General features: G+C 42.0%; 2 protein-coding genes across 6 annotated transcripts in view; one reads left to right on the top strand and one right to left on the bottom strand.

Annotated features, from left to right (window-relative positions):
• Positions 1–198: 198 nt before the first annotated feature.
• LOC112235735 (ubiquitin-like protein 7) lies at positions 199–5027 on the bottom strand. Of its 2 annotated transcripts, none has more exons than XM_024404248.2 (11): positions 4931–5027; positions 4430–4610; positions 4204–4323; positions 3993–4075; positions 2091–2175; positions 1934–1991; positions 1678–1811; positions 1381–1430; positions 1123–1299; positions 889–1011; positions 199–596 (listed from the first exon to the last, which is right to left on the bottom strand). In XM_024404248.2, the coding sequence occupies exons 2-11, from the start codon at positions 4599–4601 to the stop codon at positions 456–458; spliced, it is 1143 nt and encodes a 380-aa protein (XP_024260016.1). In that variant the 5' UTR covers positions 4602–4610; positions 4931–5027; the 3' UTR covers positions 199–455. The 2 variants fall into 2 exon arrangements, with proteins under 2 accessions (XP_024260016.1, XP_024260017.1); XM_024404249.2 differs by having other exon boundaries at positions 889–1008.
• Positions 5028–6978: 1951 nt separating this feature from the next.
• LOC112235734 (CD276 antigen-like) overlaps positions 6979–24384 on the top strand; it is a 78569-nt gene continuing 61163 nt past the window's right edge. For 2 of the 4 annotated variants that reach the window (XM_024404243.2, XM_024404244.2), the window contains exons 1-2: positions 15373–15501; positions 21355–21450. In XM_024404243.2, the coding sequence (XP_024260011.1) occupies position 15501; positions 21355–21450 (97 nt within the window). In that variant the 5' untranslated portion in view covers positions 15373–15500. Of the gene's footprint in view, positions 7165–15372; positions 15502–21354; positions 21451–24384 lie in introns of those variants that run through there. The other 2 variants (XM_024404245.1, XM_024404242.2) reach the window with 2 other exon arrangements.

The following is a 24384-nucleotide window of genomic DNA, read 5'->3' as shown; positions in this document are numbered from 1 at the left end:
GTAGTCTCAACACTGCTTTCTTCCAATGCATATTTTATAGCAGATCTGAGTCAATGTTAGTGTCTGAAACAAAACAAAGATTTCTGGTAGAACACAGCCCTCTTTGATGATGTATGTATTCACACCGCGATGAGATTAAAGCCTTCAGGGGCAAACACCAACCCTCCTTTAAATGAGTCAGTCAGATTCAGGGGTAGATAAGGTACATGTTTATCTTTATTACAAGTCCAAAACAAAAATAAGAAATAAATGTTTTGCCAGCCATTTAAAGGTTGTTACATTTAGGCTGTGTATGAAAGGGTAGAGGTGTAGTAATGAGGTCTTCATGTCTGAAGCATTGTGTCCATATAAGTGTCCATATCACAACCTAATGGCAGAATGACCAGAGCCATCAGCTTGGGTCTGTGTAGAGACGTTTCCCCCTGCACTCTCCTCTCTCAGGGCCCTGGCTTGGCTCAGAGTCCTGGTCCTCCAGCGAAGATGAGCTCCAGAGCTGACTGGATGTCCCCGTCTGTAGCCTGCAGCGCCCGTAACATCAGCTCCTCATCCTGGATCCCCATGTCTCTCAGCTGCTGCAGCTGGGACTGCCAACGCCCCTATAAGACAGTAGAACAAAGCTAGCCTTAAAACTACTGGCAAACAGACAGTCAGAGACATTGAGGTTTAGGCTGTCATTACTCCAGCTAGAGAGAGACCAAATAGAAACGCAGCGAGTGCCATTGCTCCAGGCATTATGATTAACAGCACAGCTTCTATCCACAGTGTTGTCCTTTAAAGGTCGAGACCTGTGGATCTGGTCTGTCCTCGCGGCTCCTGTAGCAAAGTGAGAGGAGAGGGAAAGGAGAGAATGAGAGAGTAGAGGAGAGGGGGAAAGGAGAAGAGACTGACCTGCAGAGAGGACATGCCGGACATGCTGGAGGCCTGTAGAGCCTGCTGCAGCGCCTGGCTGAAAAGGTCATTGCTGACAGGAGTCCCTGCTGGCATGGGAGGCACTCCAGATGAGGGGTCCTGCTGCAACACAGAACAAAGGGCACGCAGCTAGAAGCGAAAGTGTCTGTTCTGTGTCACTGGTAGAGGAGTGTGTTTGTATGTGTTGAGGGAGGATTATGGGCCATTCTTTACCTGAGCCCCTGCAGTGGGAGTAACAGCACTGCTCTCAGGAGTACTGGCCAGGGCCAGGGCAGTGGCCAGCTCACTCTGTGTTATGGGTCGAGGGCCTGTAGCTCCACTATGGCCAAGGGACACTGGCCGCATTCCTGCTGGGCCCCCGGTTCGGTTGGATGGGCCTGCCGGATTTCCCTAGTTAGACACATAGCAATGGTGTTAGCTATACTCCATCTATATTTACATTTAAATCTCAATCCAGCTAGATTGACTCACCGATTGGAAATCTTCATCGTCATCAGACATGCCCTCAAACATAAACCCTCCTGCAGACAAGACAAAGCAAATGTCATACATGTTCCAGTATTTGTGATGGTGAATGACAGACTGATGTGGCCATTACTGTGTCGTGTTCAGTAGGGACTAAACGTTTTGAAAAAGGATGAAACAGATAGGTGCTACCTTAACCTTGTCCAATAAGATCAGAGATTTTTGTTTCCCGTTGCAAACCATTTTTTTAATGATCTGCCCTATTGAACACGACCCTGTAGTGTCCACCAGTGTGATACTCACCTGGCATGTCACTGTAGGAGCTGGAGGAGACATTGCGGGAGGAGCTGGCGCTGGACTGAGCAGGCATGCTGCCAGCCACTGAGTGGAGGACCAGGATGATGGCATTGACCAAGGCTGGGTGAGAACTGATCAACCTGCAAAGCAAAACATGTAATACTTTGTATTATCCCTAATGTTACAAATCCACAGTATAGTTACTCATTCACAACATGGGATGACAAAGTCATTCTACAGTATATGGAACAAAAACACTTACACATCCAGCATGTTAGGGTCTGTGAATTGCACAAATAGATCTTTGTCTTGGAGCACTCCTGCATGATTCAGAAGAATAGCATTGTCAGACATAACCTCCATGGTGACATGGTTAGGATGATGTCATGTCATAACGGGCAGAGCTAATCAGTACTTGCCTAGCGCTACCGGGTCAGATCTCAGCCCTGGCGTGGCCACAATGATCTGATCTAGAGACTCCTTATTAGTCAGCATCTTAAACACCTGGGGAAGCAAATTAAGTTATATACAGTGGGGTCCGAAATTATTGACACCATTGATAAAAAAGAGCAATAATATAAAGTAAATCATTCAAATACTGAGCTATATTGTATGATAAATAAAAAATGGTGAAATTATATTGTTTTGTACTAATACAATTGCCTAGATAAATATATTCTTATTTAAGTAACAATCATGAAAAATGATGAGTGAGATTTACAGAGGGTCAAAGATCTTACCCCCAAGACATGCTAACCTCCCCTGTTATTGGTAATGGTGAGAGGTTAGCATGTTTTGGAGGTAGGATCTTTGACCCTATGCAACTTTCTCACTCATAACAATTCACAATTCATTCAGGATTATCTGTAATCATGGTATAATCCCATTAATGTAGAGGTGTTTAGAAACATATTCTATTCTTATTTACAATAAAAAAGTGACTCATAATGACACAATACATTATTTACCATTCATTGCAAATGGGCACAAAATACTCTAAAACACAACCAAAACAAACTGCAAATGCATTAAACACGTGTGTATAGTCACAAGCTTGATATAGTCATTGCGAGATAGGAATATGGGACCAAATACTACACCTTTGACTACTTTATTTATAACAATTTTTAGGGGTGTCAATAATTTTGGACACTACCTTTTGAGAGAAAAAAGTATAACTAATTCAACAAACTATCTTTCTCTGACCAATTGTATTTGTATAAAATAATATAACTTTACCATTCTTTTGAGCATAAAATATAGCTCAGTATTTTAATTATTTATACTGAACAAAAATATAAACCCAACACTCAACAATTTCAAAGATTTGACTGAGTTACAGTTCATATAAGGACATTAGTCAATTGAAATAGATCAGAGCCTAATGAGTTTATGGATTTTATATGACTGGTAATACAGATATGCATCTGTTCGTCACAGATATCTTAAAAAAAGGTAGGGGCTTGGCTCAGAAAACCAGTCACTATCTGGCGTGACCACCATTTGCCTCATGCAGCGTAACACAGAGTTGATCAGGTTGTTGATTGTGGCTTGTGGAATGTTGTCTCACTCCTCTTCAATGATTGTGCGAAGTTGCTGGATATTGGCGGGAACTGGAACACACTGTCTTACACGTCGATCGAGAGTATCCCAAACATGCTCAATGGGTGACATGTCTGGTGAGTATGCAGGCCATGAAAGAACTGGGACATTTTCAGCTTTCAGGAATTGTGTACAGATCCTTGCGATATGGGGCAGAGCATTATGTCGGATTGGGTTTTGTGACAACTGCACACTTTAGAGTGGCCATTTATTGTCCCCAGCACAAGGTGCACCTGTGTAATGATCATGCTGTTTAATCAGCTTCTTGACATGCCACACCTGTCAGGTGGATGGATTATCTTGGCAAAGGAGAAATGCTCACTAACAGGGATGTAAACAAATTTGTTCACAACATTTGAGGAATAAGCTTTTTGTGCATATGGAACATTTCTGGGATCTTTTATTTCAGCTCATGTTGTGTTTATATTTTTGTTCAGTGTATTTTATAAATTAATTATTGCTCATTTTATTTATATTACCTTTATTTAACTAGGCAAGTCAGTTAAGAACAAATTCTTATTTTCAATTACGGCCTAGGAACAGTGGGTTAACTGCCTGTTCAGGGGCAGAACGACAGATTTGGACCTTGTCAGCTCGGGGGTTTGAACTTGCAACCTTCCGGTTACTAGTCCAACGCTCTAACCACTAGGCTACCCTCAAGGTTGTCAATTGTTTTGGACCCGACGTTTTCATTTGCAACACCATAACAATGTTATTACCGAGTCTCTGTAGGTGGAGTTGGAGTGGAGGGCTGCCTGCAGCACACGGAACTCCCTGGCTGCAGTCGTCCTGTTCACTGGCTCTACAGACAAAGGGAGAAAGACAGGATAGATAAATTACTATGGTTCTTTATAGAAGTAACCTTATACATGAAAATGTCTAGTGACATGGCGCTTCTAAGAGTGTTAGAGTTAGTCTGCCAAAACGCACCTGGATTGATTTCTGGTTCAGGCCAGGTCCTTTTGAGGATGTGCAGGGTGGATCCAGGCTGGATCCCACAGGAGTCTAAAGTCAGGTCGTCCTTCAACTTGCGACCACAGTGTACCAGCTCTGACATATGAAATAAATAAAAAACTTTTAGACACAAATCATAAATACAGTACAGAAGTTAGCTAAGTTAGTTGACATGTGAGTTGTTCACTTATGCAATGCAAACCTATGAGTTCGGGGTCCGGTAGGGAATCAGGAAGCTGTGCTGCAACGAGCTGTTTCAGAGTAGAGACTCGGTACCCGCCGGGAGACACGTCTCCAGGCATCGTCTCAGGGAAGTGGAAGGTGGATTTGGGCTGATCCACCAGCTTCAATGACAGGTGCCACTCCGACATCATGAGTTGTTGCTAGACAGGAACAACGACAATCTATATTGGTAACGTAGTGAAGTCAGCACCACATTCACGAATCTAAAACTAGCTAAAGTTTGGATAAGTAATGTCTAATCTTCTGATATGCACAGCTAACGTTAGCTATTAGCCATTAAGCTAGCAAGCTAGCTATCGCTTCTATAATGCCACTAACATTAGGCATGAACATTTTTAGCAAGTAAAGACCGTTTGGATGAAGTTTTCAAAAATAACGTTCGTATGGCATCCACTAAAACGTATAAAATCCACGAATGGATTTACATGAAACTCATTGCAAAATTGTACTGCAGACTCACGATTTGCTTTGTTGACACGATCTGCTTCCGTGTTATTCACGTGGTCCACAATCACGCTGACCAAAGCGGAAGTAATGGAATATACATGGCAACAATGTATTTTTTATTTTATGGAACCTTTATTTAACTAGGCAAGTCAGTTAAGTTCTTATTTACAAATTCTTATTTACAATGACGGCCTCCTGTGGGGACGAGCCTGGGATTTAAAAAAAAAATTAATACAATATAAATATAGGACAAAACACACATCACAACAAGAGAGACAACACAACACTACATAAAGAGAGACCTATGACAACAACATAGCAAGGCAGCAACACAGCATGGTAGCAACACAACATAACAACAACATGGTAGCAACCCAACATGGTAGCAGCACAAAACATGGTACACACATTATTGGGAAGAGACAATAGCACAAAGGGCAAGAAGGTAGATATAACAATACATCACACAAAGCAGCCACAACTGTCAACTGAACATGATTGAATGAAGAGATTGAGATAAAACCGCCTAGTTTGAGTGTTTGTCGCAGCTCATTTGTTGTTGCAGCTTGTTTGTTGCAGAGCGACCCAGGGATGTGTGTGCTTTGGGAACCTTTAACAGAATGTGACTGGCAGAACGGGTGTTGTGTGTGGAGGATGAAGTCTACAGCAGATATCTCAGATATGGGGGAGTGAGGCCTAAAAGGATTTTTATAAATAAGCATCAAACAGTGTGTCTTGTGACAGATACACAGAGATGACCAGATTACAGTGGAGTATAGAGTGCAGTGATGTGTCCCATAAGGAGCATTGATGGCAAATCTGATGGCGAATGTATAATTTATCTGCTATCACGGTCCTTTCTGAAGCAAAATGCAACAACTGCAATGTAGATGTAGCAATTCTAACTTACTATACATTTTCTACAGCAATTTCAAGACCCTCCACACCCCTTGTTGCACATTAGGTCAGTTATTGGGCCGCAAAGCCTACTTTCCAAACTTTCCAACTCTTCTATGCCATTATCAAATTATTTCAACCCTCAAACTTCCAACATATTTTACATGATTATTACCAGCTGGAGTCATTTTGCCCCCAAGATTAAACAAAAAAACGGAATGATTTTTAGGCTTTTATCAAAACATAATTTGAAATAAAAATGTTCCTTGTTGTTGTTAGGAAATAACAATTAAATGTGATATTGAAAATGAAAGTAACAATTTGTAAGGTGATGGACTCCAAGGTCTTGTCAAGAGGGTGTGAAGCATCAGGAGTCAGATGTAAGATTGTGTTATTCATTTAGGTGCAGAAGGGTTCATTATTTGCATCCAGCATAATTTCTCACACAGCTGAGATCAGCAGAGCCCATCAAATCAAAATCAAATCATATCAAATTGTATTGGTCACATATTTAGCAGATGTTATTGCGGGTGTAGCGAAATAACATCCTTTGAAGTGATAGTGTCTAATGTGTTCTTGGAGTATCAAAACGTAATAATAACAGAGGAGCTGTTGAGGAGAAAAGCAGGAAACCTTAATGTCTCAAAATACCCAGATTACTTTTCCTGCTGAATGCATTGGCTCAGGGTGTTCTTTCCAACACAGCTATCCAGCCTTCATGTCTGGGACAAAGAGTGAATATTCTTGCAGTGTAAAACCAGCTCTCTTTGTTGTAGTGACATTTATTGCAAACGTCCAGTTCAACAATGGCATCTAGTTCATACAACACTATTGCCTATCCAGTTTGTTATTTTCATCAAAGCATATGACCCTTCACCAGACAAAAATGTGTAATCAAGGTATCACACGTATTATTATTAGCCTTAATATATTCAAAACGATATAGTTGTGTATGAAGAATTTGAGATATACAAACTATTATAGAATATGAAAATTGACGAGCACCACTGGTGTTTAATATACTGTATGCTTGCCTTCAACTTAAAGGGTTAATTAAAGGTTAAATAACACAACATTTAAATAAAGGGTTAACATTACCCAGTGGTGGGGGTCGTGGGGCAAACACTTTTGTCGTACGCGTGACATCATACTGGACAAAGCACCGTATGGGAGTGGTTTCTTAGAATCGAATGAATCCTGCTGAATGTAAGGTTTTTCAATTCCTGTCGCCGAACTATTACTTTGTCAAGTCAAAAGGGTTTTTAAGGGAACACTATTAGCGCTTATTTTGTCTAACAAATCACTGCCGCTGGATGGTTGGTGATTCATAAGTTGCGTTCCCCTAACATGGTAAGTTTTCACACAATTTTTTATTTACATCAGTCAGAGAAAATTAAGTGAAACGTGGTGTAGTAACCATGTAATAACGCGTCGTTTCGATTTTCTGTTGATTTTGAGAATGAGCCACGCACATTCCGTTGTGCTTGCAGATGTAAGCAACAGCTGGAGTGAATGAAGCAGAAACGCCGCATGATTGGATATATGGCTACTACTGTATCTTATTCGAACAAAAGACAATAGACTCGTTTAAGAAACTCATTAACAATTAATACACTGTTAAGTAACTTTGATTTAAGTCTCAGTAAGTTAATGTCCCAATGTCGGTTTTGTATATCACATTTTACCAAAGCACCTACCTAGATCTCTTCTTAAATGAAACAGACAAATTCAGGTAGACTTATCCCCATTTCGTTCTACTTGCTTCCTTTTAAGAACTGTTTTTCAACTTAATTGGCAGAATGAGTACACTTCTCATCACCCACACACACAGTTCACTTTCATAGCAGCCACATACAAACAGCATCATTACTTTGCTCATTGTATAATTCCTTCTTGCATCTACCCACTCTCCTCCTCTCATCTTTTCCCTTTGCTTGTGGACTTCCGTGCACAACACAACAACTGTCTGTGACCAGGCAATAAAACCTTTCCAAGCCAAACCATAACCGCTAACCGCAACACACAGCCTACTTCGTTGTCACCATATTAGCTAACGTCACAGTCAACATAGCTACTAGTAAACCCGCAAAACCGAAAGCATACCTTGACTTGGAAGAGTTCCAGTGTTGGATAGCCATAGCTAGCTAGGTAACATAAATACCATTGCTCTGTTAGAGCCAGGTGTTTGAGTAGGCTAAACTAGCTAGCTGCATTAGCTAGCTAAGTAAGTGAAAGTGAAGGTGAAAAAATACAACGAAATATAGGTATCTCTCTCTGATGCTCTTTCTTAATTTTTGAAGAAATTAATTTGGTCAAAACTGTTCAACTATTGTCTTTATCGCTCTCTTTGAGTCAACTACTCACCACATTTTTTTCACTGCACTGCTAGCTAGCAGTAGCTTATGATTTCAGTACTAGATTCATTTTCTGATCCTTTGATTGAGTGGACAACAGGTCAGTTCATGCTGCAAGAGCTCTGATAGGTTGAAGGACATCCTCCGCAAGTTGTCATAATAACTGTGTACTAGAGGTCGACCGTTTATGATTTTTCAACGCCGATACCGATTATTGGAAGACCAAAAAAAGCAGATTCCGATTAATCGGATGATTTTTATTTATTTATTTGTAATAATGACAATTACAACAATACTGAATGAACACTTATTTTAACGTAACATAATACATCAATAAAAATCCATGAAGCCTCAAATAAATAATTAAACATGTTCAATTTGGTTTAAATAATGCAAAAACATAGTGTTAGAGAAGAAAGTAAAAGTGCAATATGTGCCATGTAAAAAAAGCTAACGTTTAAGTTCCTTGCTCAGAACATGAGGACATCAAATCAAATCAAATCAAATTTTATTTGTCACATACACATGGTTAGCAGATGTTAATGCGAGTGTAGCGAAATGCTTGTGCTTCTAGTTCCAACAATGCAGTAATAACGAGCAAGTAATCTAACTAACAATTCCCAAAAAAACTACTGTCATACACAGTGTAAGGGGATAAAGAATATGTACATAAGGATATATGAATGAGTGATGGTACAGAGCAGCATAGGCAAGATGCAGTAGATGATATCGAGTACAGTATATACATATGAGATAAGTATGTAAACCAAGTGGCATAGTTAAAGTGGCTAGTGATACATGTATTACATAAGGATGCAGTCGATGATATAGAGTACAGTATCAACGTATGCATATGAGATGAACAATGTAGGGTAAGTAACATTATATAAGGTAGCATTGTTTAAAGTGGCTAGTGATATATTTACATCATTTCCCATCAATTCCCATGATTAAAGTGGCTGGAGTAGAGTCAGTGTCATTGACAGTGTGTTGGCAGTAGCCACTCAATGTTAGTGGTGGCTGTTTAACATATGAAAGCATATGAAAGCTGGTGGTTTCTTTTAACATGAGACTTCAATATTCCAAGGTAAGAGGTTTTAGGTTGTAGTTATAGTATTTGTAGGACTATTTCTGTCTATACCGTTTGTATTTCATATACCTTCGACTATTGGATGTTCTTATAGGCACTTTAGTATTGTCAGTGTAACAGTATAAGCTTCCGTCCCTCTCCTTGCCCCTACCTGGGCTCGAACCAGGAACACATCGACAACAGCCACCCTCGAAGCAGCGTAACCCATCGCTCCACAAAAGCCGCGGTCCTTGCAGAGCAAGGGAACAACTACTCCAAGTCTCAGAGCGAGTGACGATTGAAACGCTATTAGCGCGCACCCCGCTAACTAGCTAGCCATTTCACATCGGTTACACCAGCCTAATCTCGGGAATCGATAGGCTTGAAGTCATAAGCATTGCGAAGAGCTGCTGGCAAAACACACGAAAGTGCTGTTCGAATGAACGCCTGCTGCTACATACCATCGCTCAGTCAGACTGCTCTATCAAATATCAAATAATAGACTTAATTATAACATAATAACACACTGAAATACGAGCCTTTGGGCATTAATATGGTCGAATCCGGAAACTCTCATTTAGAAAACAAAACGTTTATTATTTCAGTGAAATACGGAACTGTTCGGTATTTTATCTAACGGGTGGCATCCATAAGTCTAAATATTCCTGTTACATTGCACAACCTTCAATGTTATGTCATAATTACGTAATATTCTGGCAAATTAGTTCGCAATGAGCCAGGCTGCCCAAACTGTTGCATATACCCTGACTCTGCGTGCAATGAACGCAAGAGAAGTGACACAATTTCACCTGGCGAATATTGCCTGCTAACCTGGATTTCTTTTAGCTAAATATGCAGGTTAAAAAATATATACTTCTGTGTATTGATTTTAAGAAAGGCAATGGTGTTTATGGTTAGGTACAGTCATGCAACGATTGTGCTTTTTTCACAAATGCGCTTTTGTTAAATCATCCCCCTGCATTGCATCGATTATATGCAATGCAGGACACGCTAGATAAACTAGTAATATCATCATCCATGTGTTGTTAACTAGTGATTATGATTGATTGATTGTTTTTTATAAGATAAGTTTAATGCTAGCTAGCAACTTACCTTGGCTCCTTACTGCATTCGTGTAACAGGCAGGCTCCTTGTGGAGTGCAATGAGAGGCAGGTAGTTAGAGAGTTGGACTAGTTAACTGTAAGGTTGCAAGATTGAATCCCGGAGCTGACAAGGTAAAAATCTGTCGTTCTTCCCCTGAACAGGCAGTTAACCCACTGTTCCTAGTCCGTCATTGAAAATAAGAATGTGTTCTTAACTGACTTGCCAAGTTAAATAAAGGTGTACATTTTTTATTTAATCGGCCAAATCGGTATCCAAAAATACAGATTTCAGATTGTTACGGAAACTTGAAATCGGCCCTAATTAATCGGCCATTCCGATTAATCGGTCGACCTACTCTGTACTGTAAGTCTATAGAAGGTGGTGAGAACCTTAAGCCTCCTAGGTTTTGTACTGAAGTCAATGTACCCAGAGTAGGAGGAAATAGCTGTCCTACGACTACACCGTGGTGCTACCCCTGAGAGTGCTTATGAGGCTATTGTAGACCTTCATTGTGTTTTCATCAGTAATTTGGTAACTTGAATATATTTAGTATAGTTGTATCTAAAAAATAATAACTTTTTAATGTTTCACTATTTTTATTTATCTGAAATTCACTGAGTAGGTGTCACGACTCCGACCGAAGGACACTCCCCTTCCCGTTCGGGTGGCGCTCGGCGGTCGTCGTCGCCAGGCTACTAGCTGCTACTGATTATTTTCCTCCCCCTCCTTATGTGTTGATTGAGTGCACCTGTTTTGAATTAGGTAGTAGGCTTTATTAGTCAGTCGGCCCGCAGAGTTCCTTGTGCGGGATTAATTATTGTGACCATCTGTTTAGTGTACTTGTGTGCACGTCTATGGGTTTTGTGTTTTTCCCATTTTGAGGGTTTTCCCTGGACCGTTTTAAGTCCCCCTGTTTGGGGGCATTTGTTTGTTCATTACGCCCTGTGTGTTCGTAAGGGTTGGCTTATGTTCGCCGTTTGTCGGTGCATTAAAATAGCACTCACCTGAACTCTCTGCTTCCTGCGCTTGACTCCTCACCCACTACACTCAGATCGTTACAGTAGGATGGACCTCCCCTTCCTCCTCTGAGGAGCACCCACTGCTCCAAACTTAATTATAGACTGTAAAGCTTGAAACTGGCGCCAGAAGAAATGGCAGCAGTTTTACGGGCGCCCAACCAATTGTGCTATTATGTGTGGGTTTTTTCGCATTATTTGTAACTTACTTTGTACATAATGTTTCTGCAACCGTATCTTACGGCAAAAAAGAGCTTCTTGATTTCAGGACAGCGATCACTCACCTCGGATTAGACAAAGATTTTTTCCACAACAGAGACGACGCACAAGATTTTCTCCAAACACACCACAGGACTGACATCCCCGTTATTTGCAAGAGGAAGCGATGCAGGTACAGAGGACAGAGGACCTGGAGAAGGCGACTGGGAAAGCTGCCGTTACCGTAAATACTACTCGCCAACGTGCAATCATTGGACAATAAATTAGACGGGGTATGATCACAAATATCCTACCAACAGGACATCTAAAACTGTAATATCATATGTTTCACGGAATCGTGGCTGAATGACAACATGGATATTCAGCTAGTGGGATATATGCTGCACCGGCAAGACAGAATAGCAGACAAGGGGGGCGGTCTGTGCATATTTGTAAACAACAGCTGGTGCACGAAATCTAAGGAAGTCTCTAGATTTTGCTCGCCTGAAGTAGAGTATATTGTGATAAATTGCAGGCCACACTACTTGCCTAGAGAGTTTACAGCTATACTTTTCGTGGCTGTTTATTTACCACCAAAGACAGATGCTGGCACTAAGACCGCACTCAGTCAGCTGTATAAGGAAATCACTCACCCAGAAAACCACTCACCCAGAGGCGAACAGAAAACCACTCACCCAGAGGCGGCGCTCGTAGTGGCCAGACACTTTCATTAAGGGAAACTTAAATCAGTTCTACCAGATTTCTATCAACATGTTAAATGTGCAACCAGAGGGAAAAGAATTCTAGATCACCTGTACCCCCCACACAGAGACGCGTACAAAGCTCTCCCTTGCCCTCCATTTGGTAAATCCGACCAAAACTCTATCCTCCTGATTCCTGCTAACAACCAAAAATTAAAGCAGGAAGCACCAGTGACTCGGGCTATAAAAAAGTGGTCAGATGAAGCAGATGCTAAACTACAGGACTGTTTTGCTACCACAGACTGGAACATGTTCTGGGATTCTTCCGGTGGCATTGAGGAGTACACCACATCAGTCACTGGCTTTATCAATAAGTGCATCGAGTGACTGTACGTACATACCCCAACCAGAAGTCATGGATTACATGCAACATTCACACTGAGTTAAAGGGTAGAGCTGCCGCTTTCAAGGTACGGAACTCTAACCCCGAAGCTTACAAGAATTCCTGCTATGCCTTGCGACGAAACATCAAACAGACAAAGCGTCAATACAGGGCTAAGATTGAATCATACGACACCGGCTCCGATGCTCGTCTTATGTGGCAGGGCTTGCAAACTATTACAGACTACAAAGGGAAGCACAGCTGCGAGCTGCCCAGTGACACGTGCCTACCAGACGAGCTAAATCACTTCGCTTCGAGACAAGCAACACTGAGGTATGCACGAGAGCATCAGCTGTTCCGGACGACTGTGTGATTACGCTCTCCGTAGCCGACGTGAGTAAGACCTTTAAACAGGTCAACATACACAAGGCTGCGGGGCCAGACGGATTACCATGGCGTGTGCTCCGGGCATGTGCTGACCAACTGGCAGGTGTCTTCACTGACATTTTGAAGATGTCCCTGATTGAGTCTGTAAGACCAACATGTTTCAAGCAGACCACCATAATCCCTGTGCCCAAGAACACAAAGGCAACCTACCTAAATGACTACAGAGCCATAGCACTCACGTCTGTAGCCATAAAGTGCTTTGAAAGGTTGGTAATGGCTCACATCAACCATTATCCCAGAAACCCTAGACCCACTCCAATTTGCATACCGCCAAAACAGATCCACAGATGACGCTATCGCTATTGCACTACACACTGCACTTTCCCACCTGGACAAAAGGAACACTTATGTGAGAATGCTATTCATTGACTACAGCTCAGCGTTCAACACCATAGTACCCTCAAAGCTCATCACTAAGCTAAGGACCCTGGGACTAAACACCTCCCTCTGCAATTGGATCCTGGACTTCCTGACGGGCCGCCCCCTGGTGCTGAGGGTAGGTAGCAACACATCTGCCACACTGATCCTCAACACTGGAGCTCCACAGGGGTGCGTGCTCAGGCCCCTCCTGTACTCCCTGTTCACCCACGACTGCATGGCCAGGCACGACTCCAACACCATCATTAAGTTTGCAGACAACACAACAGTGGTAGGCCTGATCACAGACAACAATGAGACAGCCTATAGGGAGAAGGTCAGAGACCTGGCCGTGTGGTGCCAAGGAGATGATTGTGGACTACAGGAAAAGGAGGACCGAGCACGCCCCCATTCTCATCGACAGAGCTGTAGTGGAGCAGATTGAGCACTTCAAGTTCCACATCACCAACAAACTAGAATGGTCCAAAAACACCAAGACAGTCGTGAAGAGGGCACGACAAATCCTTATCCCCCCCATGGGTCCTGAGATCCTCAAAAGGTTCTATAGCTGCACCATCGAGTGCATCACTGCCTGGTATGGCAACTGCTCGTCCTCCGACCGCAAGGCACAACAAAGGGTAGTGCTTGTGGCCCAGTACATCACTGGGGCCAAGCTTCCTACCATCCAGGACCTCTATACCAGGTGGTGTCAGAGGAAGGCCCTAAAATTTGTCAAAGACTCCAGCCACCCTAGTCATAGACTGTTCTCTCTGCTACCGCACTGCAAGTGGTACCGGAGCGCCAAGTATAGGTCCAAGAGGCTTCTAAACAGCTTCTACCCCCAAGCCATAAGACTACTGAACATTTAGTCAATTACCTAGACTATATGCATCGCCCCCCCCCTCTCCCTCTTTACACCACTGCTACTCTGTTGTCATCTATGCATAGTCACTTTAATAACTCTACCTACTAGGGATGAAACGGTTACCGGTTTCACGATAAACCACAGTAAAATTCCCAGCGATTAGTATTACCCTTTGAAATTGAAATAATAGTTTTGTGTAAAAACACAGCAGAGGGCATTGACAGTGCTCGGGAGTTTTTTCAGCCTTCTAAGAGGATCAAATCGGAAGTGTGGTCGTATTTTGGATTTTACAAGAGTGCTGAGGGAAACTTAATTGAAGATGGTCACCCTGTCTGCAGAACATGCAAAAGAAATCACTGCGAAAGTGGGCAACACTTCAAATCTCGAGTCAGCTTCGTGACCACCACGCACTACTTTATAGTGAATGCAAGGTAAGTTAACTTTTAGCTCAATGCATGATGTGGGGACTTTGGAATGGGGGAAAATGTCATGGTTTGTCTGTTTAACTTGCTAATAGCTTGTCAATAATGTAAACTGAAGCTTTCAGTGTTACCTACTCTTGTAAAAACACTGCACGTTATTCTGCTGATGTATGCGTTGTGAGTCTGCGGACTCTTCGCCCAGTGCACATGATAACACGTTATGTAGTTTAGTCACCCTAGCAAAATATTACGTTCAATTCAAATCCGGTAGACGTCGACTTGGTGTTTAAAGTGTTCCAACAGGAGAAACACTATAGACTCCTATTCAAGACTCCTCTATTTATGTCAATTGTTGGGCTCGTTGCAGTTACTATCACTGCCTTCTTAAGACTCATTTGTATTTATGCATGGGGTCATTGCATATTCTCAATGCAACACAGAAGATAGACTGTGTGTGTGTAAGTGAATAATTATAATTATAATGTAACAACACCAATAATAATAATAATAATACATTTGCTATTCCCTTGTTTACAGAGTGGGCGTGCAGCAGGCAAACCCAGCGATGCTACTGGTCGCTCCTCATCTACAGTTGTGACACACTCGATCAAGCATTTAAAAAGGCAGGCTGCTTATGCACCCACATCAAAAAATGCTCAATACCTCACTGCAGCCCTTTCATATTACATTGCAAAGGACATGATGCCATTTCAAATTGTTGAGAGGCCTGGCTTTCTGTGGCTGAGGAAGGTTGCCGTGCCTCACTACAAAGTGAGTGCTGCTCATTTTAGTTGCTGTTTGTTTATTTGATTTGCTTACTTAAGGTTGTATTCATTTAAAGCTGCACTAGGGAAACTTTTACCTCTCATGGCCACATGGTGCCATCTTTAATGTTTATGTTATTATTTTAATGTTTATGCACACAAAAAGTGCATAGTGTTAATAATTTTATTTGTTGTTTGTTGGATTTCAGTATAAAACTTGGCGAAATGATTTCAGTGTGTGCATCAGTACTTTTTGACAATTTGGATAATACCTGGATAATACTGATAACCGTGATAATTTTGGTCACTATAATCGTGAAATGAAATTTTCATACCGTTTCATCTCTACTACCTACTACCTCGACTAACCGGTGCCCCCGCACATTGACTCTGTATCGGTACCCCCCTCTATATAGTCTCGCTATTGTTCTTTTACTGCTGCTCTTTAATTACTTGTTACTTTTATCTCTTATTCTTATCTGTATTTTTTTTAAAACTGCATTGTTGGTTAGGGACTCACTGTAAGGTTTACTACACCTGTTGTATTCGGAGCATGTGACTGATCAAATTTGATTTGATTTGACATCTGTGCCCAGTGGGTGGTCTCCTATTTGTTGGGACCGTTGTGGTTGGAACTTGGAACACACAGCAGCATTACCCCATCACAGAGATGGGAGGGGGAAAAAGGTTCAGGCCCAGGGCAACACAGGGCAAACAACCTGGGGGATTATGAAATATGATAAGGTCTTCTAGAACAGAGGTTCTTAAACTGTGGAGCGTTTAATGCACATAGTCCAGCTTTCAACTTACTCCTGATTGTTTTAATAGTAGAAAATACAAGGTGCAATTTTGAAATTGGGTAGTGCATCAGCAGTTTTCCTCTTATCATGGCAGTCATTGCAGACCTTAGAGAGCTATTTATAACTTGTTAGAAATGTCCAGATCAAATAGGGGTGTTCCCCCATTCTGCCTGAGTGAAAAGGTTTGGGAACCCCTGTTCTAGAATATGACAGGTAACCACCACCAAGAATGACACAATCTGCCTGGATGTCTAGGACTTTCAGTGACTCCCAAACAATGACATACTGTACCTACCCTATCATTCATTTCCCTGTAGCAACAATTTGTACTTTTACTTTGTCACTTTTTCCCCACTTAGAATCGGTTTTATCAAATAAAAGTTTATTCACCAAGCCGATGTAATGTCATTGTTGTTTTACAGAGGGTTACAATGCAATTATAATTTCTTTACCCATATCTCAATGTCTAAACTTCTATATAAGGCTTTGCTTTTCATTTCTCCTTGAGGGTAGAGTTATCATCAGACCAGTGGTTCAATGCTGCGTTAGAGGACTGGGCTTCAGAACCACTGGTCTGATGATGTCTATCATATGACTGTCAGAGCAGAGCAGCTGGGCTTTCTTGGCAGGTACAGCATCCTGGAGAGATACGATAATCTTTGATACTAAGCTGGCGACAGAGGAAATGATAACCGACGTTGGGGAAAGACAAGAGAAATACTTGATACTTAAAATGGAGGGAAAAGTATGAGCAATATCAGACTTTTCCAGCAAACACCTTAAGTTTAGGTAATACCATTTGTGTATGTGATACCACAACCTATATATCCACAACAAATGTAAATGGATCTTCTGAGTGAAGATAGAGTACAGATTTATTGCACTCGTTAGTGTGCTGAAATAATTCCTGCCTTATGCATGTCTCATGCTGCAGGTGTGGTCAAATTAGTTTGATCTGTCTGACCTCTGACATTAAGCTGGCCAAAATAAGCTGGGTAGTGCAGGGAGTGAGGAAAAAGGGGGATTTACCAGTCCTGGTGTAGAAGGTAGACAGGGGGAAAGGAAATAACGTTGTGTAATTCAATACAAAAAATGGGAATACCAGACAACCTCGACAGACAGTGTCTTTCACACTGTGTACCAGTCATACTCAAGAATGTCTGAGTTCATATAGCTGAATTATACAGGAACTGAACAGTGTGTCAGGAAATCTGACTTGTGACTATGAAAAGCTCTTAGGTATGTCATCTGTTTGTTGTAATGTTTTCTATGCATGCCATGAGTGTATGTTATGACACATGCATCAGCCTTGCCATGAATAACTTGAAGCCAGTGATCAGGACAAATATTTCTAGATGGTGAGCTCCCTAGTCCTAGTGTGCTAAATTAATTATGGGCTGGCTGCTGCTGCCTGCTGGACAGCTGTCCAGACCAGAGAGAGACTGACAGATAGACTGACAGACAGCCAGGGTCCAGGGAACAGTCCTATTATGGAAGTAGCTTTGTGTGGAAGTTACCTTGCTTCCCACATCCTGTCTTTCTGCTGAGCTCATCTGGAGACTTCATGGAAAGTCTTTCATCATAGGTTTTCATCTAAGCCAAGGAATTAAGCTGGTGACCATAGCAGTGTTGATGTGAATCGGAACATTTGGCAATGCACAAACCTGGATAGTTGGAAACTGTTTGTAATTAATGTATTACAAATGCATTTAGCTCTCTAACTGTAAGAGGTAGGCTATGTTTACATTGGTTATGATGGAGTATTTGGTGGGGATTCGTTTTGTTCTATCTCAGTAACGTTGTTAATAGCAGTACTTTTCATCTTTGTGGACAGACAAATCTGGTCACCATTGGTGAAGGCTGCATTAACCATACCTCTTAGTGTACCATTCCCTTTTGTGCTGTCTGCTTATGTTGTAGCCTGCCTACCCACAAGCCACCTGATACCATGCCGTCATGTTGAACCCAGTTGGCATTACCCCTTATAGTCCTTATTCTCACAGCCTCTCTCTCTCTCTGGGGATTGTCAGCAGGGTATGCTAGCTGTGTCAGGATTCAGGAAGGGAGGGAGATAGAATAGCGGGCAGGAGAGGGCTTGAGTATTGAGGGAGAATACAGTACAGGATATACTATATGCCAAAGGGAAATGAGGAGTTAAATAACAGAGCGGAAACAGATCTCTGTTTACCTGGCACAATATGCAATAGAAAAACTGTACACATAATTAAATTTTTGTAGACAGTATCCTTTTAATCATAATCAGTATTGTCCAGTCTGTGAGGTCTGTGCTATTATAGTATACTGGATAGTTTTAGTATTTCATTTTAATATTGCATGTACTTTCAGGGGCTTTATGGGAGTATTTCACTAGTTGGTCAGTGTCCACCCGTCCCGTCTATGTACAGTATCCCCAAAAGTTTATATTCACATGATTGTTGTGCCCCTGCTGTCATTTATAGTGTTTATTCTAATTTTCCTTACCCAATTTTATGTGGGTCATTGTTAGTGCACACACACACAATCCAGGGTTTCCGTTGTGAAAACGTGGCACCAGACATTTGACCTGCAGCATTTTAATTTACTGGACATTTGAGACATTTACCTGACCTGGGTGCGTAACCTGATTAGGGCGTCCACTCACGGTGCTCAGAATGACAGAAATCACATTTAGATTACGGAATTTAATCTTAACAGAACATGCAAGTCGAGGATGCAATAACGCTTGTCCTTCTTACCGCACACTTTGAAGATGTTAGAATTACTGTCCACATGTACTTTTCCTCAGCCAACAACACGACTAACGAACCGCCAAATCCCAAGCCTATGCATAGACTGCGCTTGAGTTTCAAGTTTGGGGAAGCATATTTTCACCATAAAACTGCACCTTTATAATAAAGCATTCCATGCATCATTGCATTTGCAAATTTATGTAAAATATCTTACTATATTTGAAATGTGATGAGTAGATTGGATAGTCATAATTTAGGCTAATAATATAATTTAAATCCCTGTTTGCAAAACATACCGGTTAATCACGGCTGAGCTCGTATAGTTTAGAGGCGTGGGCTATAGGGTATATCCGATACGTTTCTTATTTCATTGCATGGGAAAAAAACATTTTATGCATTTCTTCTACACTTTACTGTATATGACTGGAGACATTAGCATACTCTTTTTTAATACGAGAAATTACAGGGTAGCTTACTCTGCTGACACCGACAAACAGATCAATAAAAGTGACGTTGTCCATATAATGGGCCTATGAGAATCGGAGACACAAATAGAATATGACGTCCATCTAAACTGGAGGAGTTTGATTGTCCAAAAACAAAATGTTAACTACGGGTGTCCCTATACCGGGATGATTGAGCTAACGTGCGCTAATGTGATTAGCATGACGTTGTAAGTAACAAACAATTATATGGGCAGAAAGCTTACATTCTTGTTAATCTAACTACACTGTCCAATTTACATTAGCTATTACAGTGAAAAAATACCATGCTATTGTTTGAGGAAAGTGCACAATAACAACAAACTTTTATCACGGCAACTAGTTTGATACACATTCACCTCTGAAGGTAAATAATGTACTTACATTCAGTAATCTTGCTCTGATTTTTCATCCATAGGGTCCCAGAGATAAAATGTAGTGTAGTTTTGTTTGATAAAATCAAGTTTTATATTCAAATGTAGGAACTGGGTTCTACAGTTTGAACCTCTGCTGTCTCTGGCTCCAGGAAGAGTAGCTGCTGCTTTAGCAACAGCTAATGGGGTTCCTAATAAAATAGCAAATACTAAATATACCCACTCTGCCCGGCCATCTAGATGTGTGAAAGTTAGTGAACTGTATAAGCTAATGCTCCATCATGTATGACATTCCTGGGAGTGTGTAAACTTAAAGGTTGTATTACCATATCATCAATTGACCAATTTGGCAGAATTGAAACAAAATATTGTCCAGTATTGCAATGCTTCACTGGATCATTCTGAAACTTTGCACGCACACGTCTGCCATCTAGTGGACAAAATCTAAATTGCTCCTAAACTGCAATATTATATGATGGCCTTTCTCTTGCATTTCAAAGATGATTAAATAAATAAAAATATATTTTTCGGCTTTTCTATTTTTTTTTTAAGGCCAAAAGCCAGCTATGACTGGCTAACGGAAACCCTGACACACACACACACAGTGTCTCTGCCGTCTCCCACTGATAGAGTGGTGGAAGACAGGAGACAGTTTTGTGTGGTAGGAGGCAGTAGAGTTCTAATGTTTTCCCACTGGTGGGTGTCCTGAAGCCACTAGACGAATAACTCGGCTGTTTCCTGTCAGAATGGAAGTTCCCTTCACTCAGCTCTAATGACCTGAAAGAAATGCCTAGTACTGTGTACTGCTCTCTTACTCTCTCTTACTCTCTCGCTCTCTCTCTCTCTCTCTCTCTCTCTCTCGCTCTTCCCTATCTCTCTCCCTATCTGTCCCTCTCTATCAATTCAATTTCAATTTAAGGGCTTTATTGGCATGGGAAACATATGTTAACATTGCCAACATTACGCTCACAAAAGTTCCAAAAGAATAAACATATTTCAAATGTCATATTATGTGCAAATAGTTCAAGTACAAAGGAGAAAATAAAAATGGGTTGTATTTACAATGGTATTTGTTCTTCAATGGTTGCACTTTTCTTGTGGCAACAGGTCACAATCTAGCTCTCTCTCTCTTTCTCTCTCTCTCTCTCACTCACTCACTCTCCCTCTGTCTTTTATTTCTCTTTCTCTCTCTGTCTCTCTCTCTTTCCCTCTCTCTTGCAGGATTTCCCACAGCACAACCGCTGGTTTAATGTTGACACACAACAAGCATTTCGCTACACTCGCATTAACATCTGCTAACCATGTGTATGTGACAAATAAAATTTGATTTGATTTTGACATTTGATTTAGTTGACATGAGCGGTAGCTGTTTGCACTCCCCTGTCTTTCTTTTGATGATTTCTTGTCTGAAATGTAATATTTAAATGAATTGGGCCAGAGTGAATCGGATCATGCCTCTGTGTTTGTTTCCACAGTGCTGTGTCTGACGAGGCTGACCCGTGCTGCCGAGACCCTCAGGAAGACCATGCTGTCCCTCCTGCTGCCCACTCTGCTTGCTGTGCAAGCTCTCGGTGGGTGGTGTCCCCCTGTCCCCCTCCACAGCCCACCATTACCCAGAGATCAAAGCTACCACCAAGTGTAATTCCACCGCCATCTAAACAATACGCTCAACAGGGGTTTTAGTCATCCCCTTCAAATAAATTACAAGGAAGACAAAACAACAGCTCAAATGAATATCCTTAACAGTGCAAAAAAAAGTAAAGACAATGAAAACCTTACAGAATGGGAACATTTCGAATGTTGTGACTTAACAGACGGAAAATTAGATTTGGACAGGAAAATTTGTTGGGTTTGTCCTTCTCTAGCCAGAGCTAGAATGGAGCCCTGGGGTAGTTAGTAGGGTGAGGTCCTGCCTGAGAAGAGACTTGCAAAGAGTGTAGTTTTTCTCCAGTGAGTCAGAGAGTGTGGTGGGGGAGTCAGCCTCTCATGTTCCAGTAAGAAGGGGGAGTTGTGGTTGGTGTAGCCTGGGCACTAGGCAGCAGGGTTGTTGTAGTGCTCAGGGCAGTGTGCTGGAGTCAGCAGCCAGACGGAGACTCTGAGAGTGAGAGAGCTAGGAGCAGGGCTTCATTGGGGCCTAGTACTGTTCCAGCTTAATGGGTCTCTGGCCTGCTCATTACTGGCTGTGGCGGCTGCCTCGGCCCTCTCACTGGGAGGGAGGGAAGGAGGCGTCTCGGACTGATCTCTTTAAGTTGTAGTTCATAATGTTTTTGCCTCACAAACTATATGATTGTCCTTTATTTACTTACTGGAATTTACTGTTGATTTAAGGATTTACAGTATTAGGTAACACTGTACAGCATGTTTTTGTTTCATACACTAGTTCATGTGCTTTGAAAGTCTGTCGATAGAGACAGACTGTCATGTGGAAATAGTGAGTGGGTGTGCACGTGTGTATGTGCTGATGTGTGTGTGTCTGTATCTGTGTGTGAGACCTGTGGTCCTCTGGGCCTGTTGTCTCCAGTAGGTCTCTGATTAGGATTATAGGTCCTTGCTAATCCCACTTGTCTTCTACAGTGTCTCTCCTCTACTCCGCCATTAAATAACCGTATCAGTGTCACTCCTATGCTGCACCATTAAATACCCCTATCTCCACACAGGATTACACTCTGAGGCTGCCACATTGCCACTGCACTCTCCCAAGACAACCTCTAGTTGAGTACAGAGGTAGTCCCCGTCTAAGCTGTTGGTGTGTAACATTGTCTTGGTGCGTAAAATAAGAAAATGTTGCTTAGCACAGCTGTTGTCAGTTCTTCTGCAGAGGTACTCGTCCCCAGTGGAATTGTCGCTTTATGTGGCGGTGACAGGCTTCTTTGTTTCAGTATACATATACACTGAGTATACATGACATAAACTGACCAGGTGAAAGCTATGATCCCTTATTGATGTCACTTGTTAAATCCACTTCAATCAGTGTAGATGAATGGGAGGAGACTGATTAAAGAAGGATTTTTAAGCCTTGAGACAATTGAGAAATATATTGTGTATGTGTGCCATTCAGAGGGTGAATGGGCAAGACATAAAATGTAAGTGCCTTTGAACGGGATATGGTAGTAGGTGCCGGGCGCACCGGTTTGTGTCAAGAACTGCAATGCTGCTGGGTTTCCCGTGTGTATCAAGAATGGTCCACCACCCAAAGGACATCCAGCCAATTTGACACAACTGTGGGATGCATTGGAGTCAACATGGGCCAGTATCCCTGTGGAGCACTTTCGACACCTTGTAGAGTCAATGCCCCGACGATTTGGGAAACAAGGTGTCCCTAATGTTTGCTATACTTAGTGTACTTTTAATACAAATAAAATCAACTTTTATTGGTCACATACAAATGGTTAGCAGATGTTATTGCGAGTGTAGCTGAATGCTTATGCTTCTAGATCCGACAGTGACGCAGTATCTAACAGGTAATATCTAACAATTCCACAACAAAACCTAATATCTAACAGTGACAGAGCTGCTAAGATGCAAAAGATAGTATAGAATAGATAGTGAAGGATACAGTATACTGTATAGACATATGAGATCAGTAATGCGAGCTATGTAAACATTCTTAAAGTGGCATTATTAAAGTGACAAGAGTTCCATTTATTAAAGTGGCCAATGATATCAAGTCTGTAGGTAGGCAGCCATCTCGCTGTGCTAGTGGTGGCTGTTCACCAATCTGATGGCCTTGAGATAGAAGCTGTTTTTCAATCTCTCTGTCCCAGCTTTGATGCACCTGTACTGACCTCACCTTCTGGATGGAAGCGGGGTGAACAGGCAGTGGCTTGGGCCTTCCTGTGACATCGGGTGTTGTAGGTGTCCTGGAAGGCAGGTAGTTTGCCCCCGGTGATGCGTTGCGCAGACTGCACCACCCTTTGGAGAGCCCTGCGGTTGTGGGCGGTGCAGTTGCCGTACCAGGCGGTGAAACAGTCCGACAGGATGCTCTCGATTGTGCACCGGTAAAACTTAGTGAGGGTTTTTGGGGACAAGCCACATTTTTGCAGCCTCAGGAGGTTGAAGAGGCGCTGTTGTGCCTTCTTCACTACACTGTCTGTGTGCATGTACCATTTCCGTTTGTCGGTGATATATACACCGAGGAACTTAAAACTTTCCACCTCCACTGCTGTCCCATCGATGTGGATGAGGGGTGCTCCCTTTGCTGTTTCCTGAAGTCCACGATCATCTCTTTTGTTTTGCTGACATTGAGTGAGAGGTTCTTTTCCTGAACCACACACCGAGGGCGTCATTGTTGGTTATCAAGCCTACCACTGTCATCTGCAAACTTGATGATTGAGTTGGAGGCCGTTAATAACCCTGAATTGCACTAGACTAGTAGTAGTACTCTCAGTGGGGTTGTTCTGAGGTAACAGGCAAGCACCAGCAGTAGCACCAGGACAGTAAGTAGGCCTAGCATCCAGACTCCATAAGCAGCATTAGCAGCTGAGAGGCAGTAGAGCCAGTAGTGT

The sequence above is a fragment of the Oncorhynchus tshawytscha genome, linkage group LG04 (assembly GCF_018296145.1).
Source record: "Oncorhynchus tshawytscha isolate Ot180627B linkage group LG04, Otsh_v2.0, whole genome shotgun sequence".
Classification (NCBI taxonomy): domain Eukaryota; kingdom Metazoa; phylum Chordata; class Actinopteri; order Salmoniformes; family Salmonidae; genus Oncorhynchus; species Oncorhynchus tshawytscha.
The sequence above is the reverse complement of the archived record's forward strand: the minus strand, read 5'-3'. Positions and strand labels throughout refer to the sequence as shown.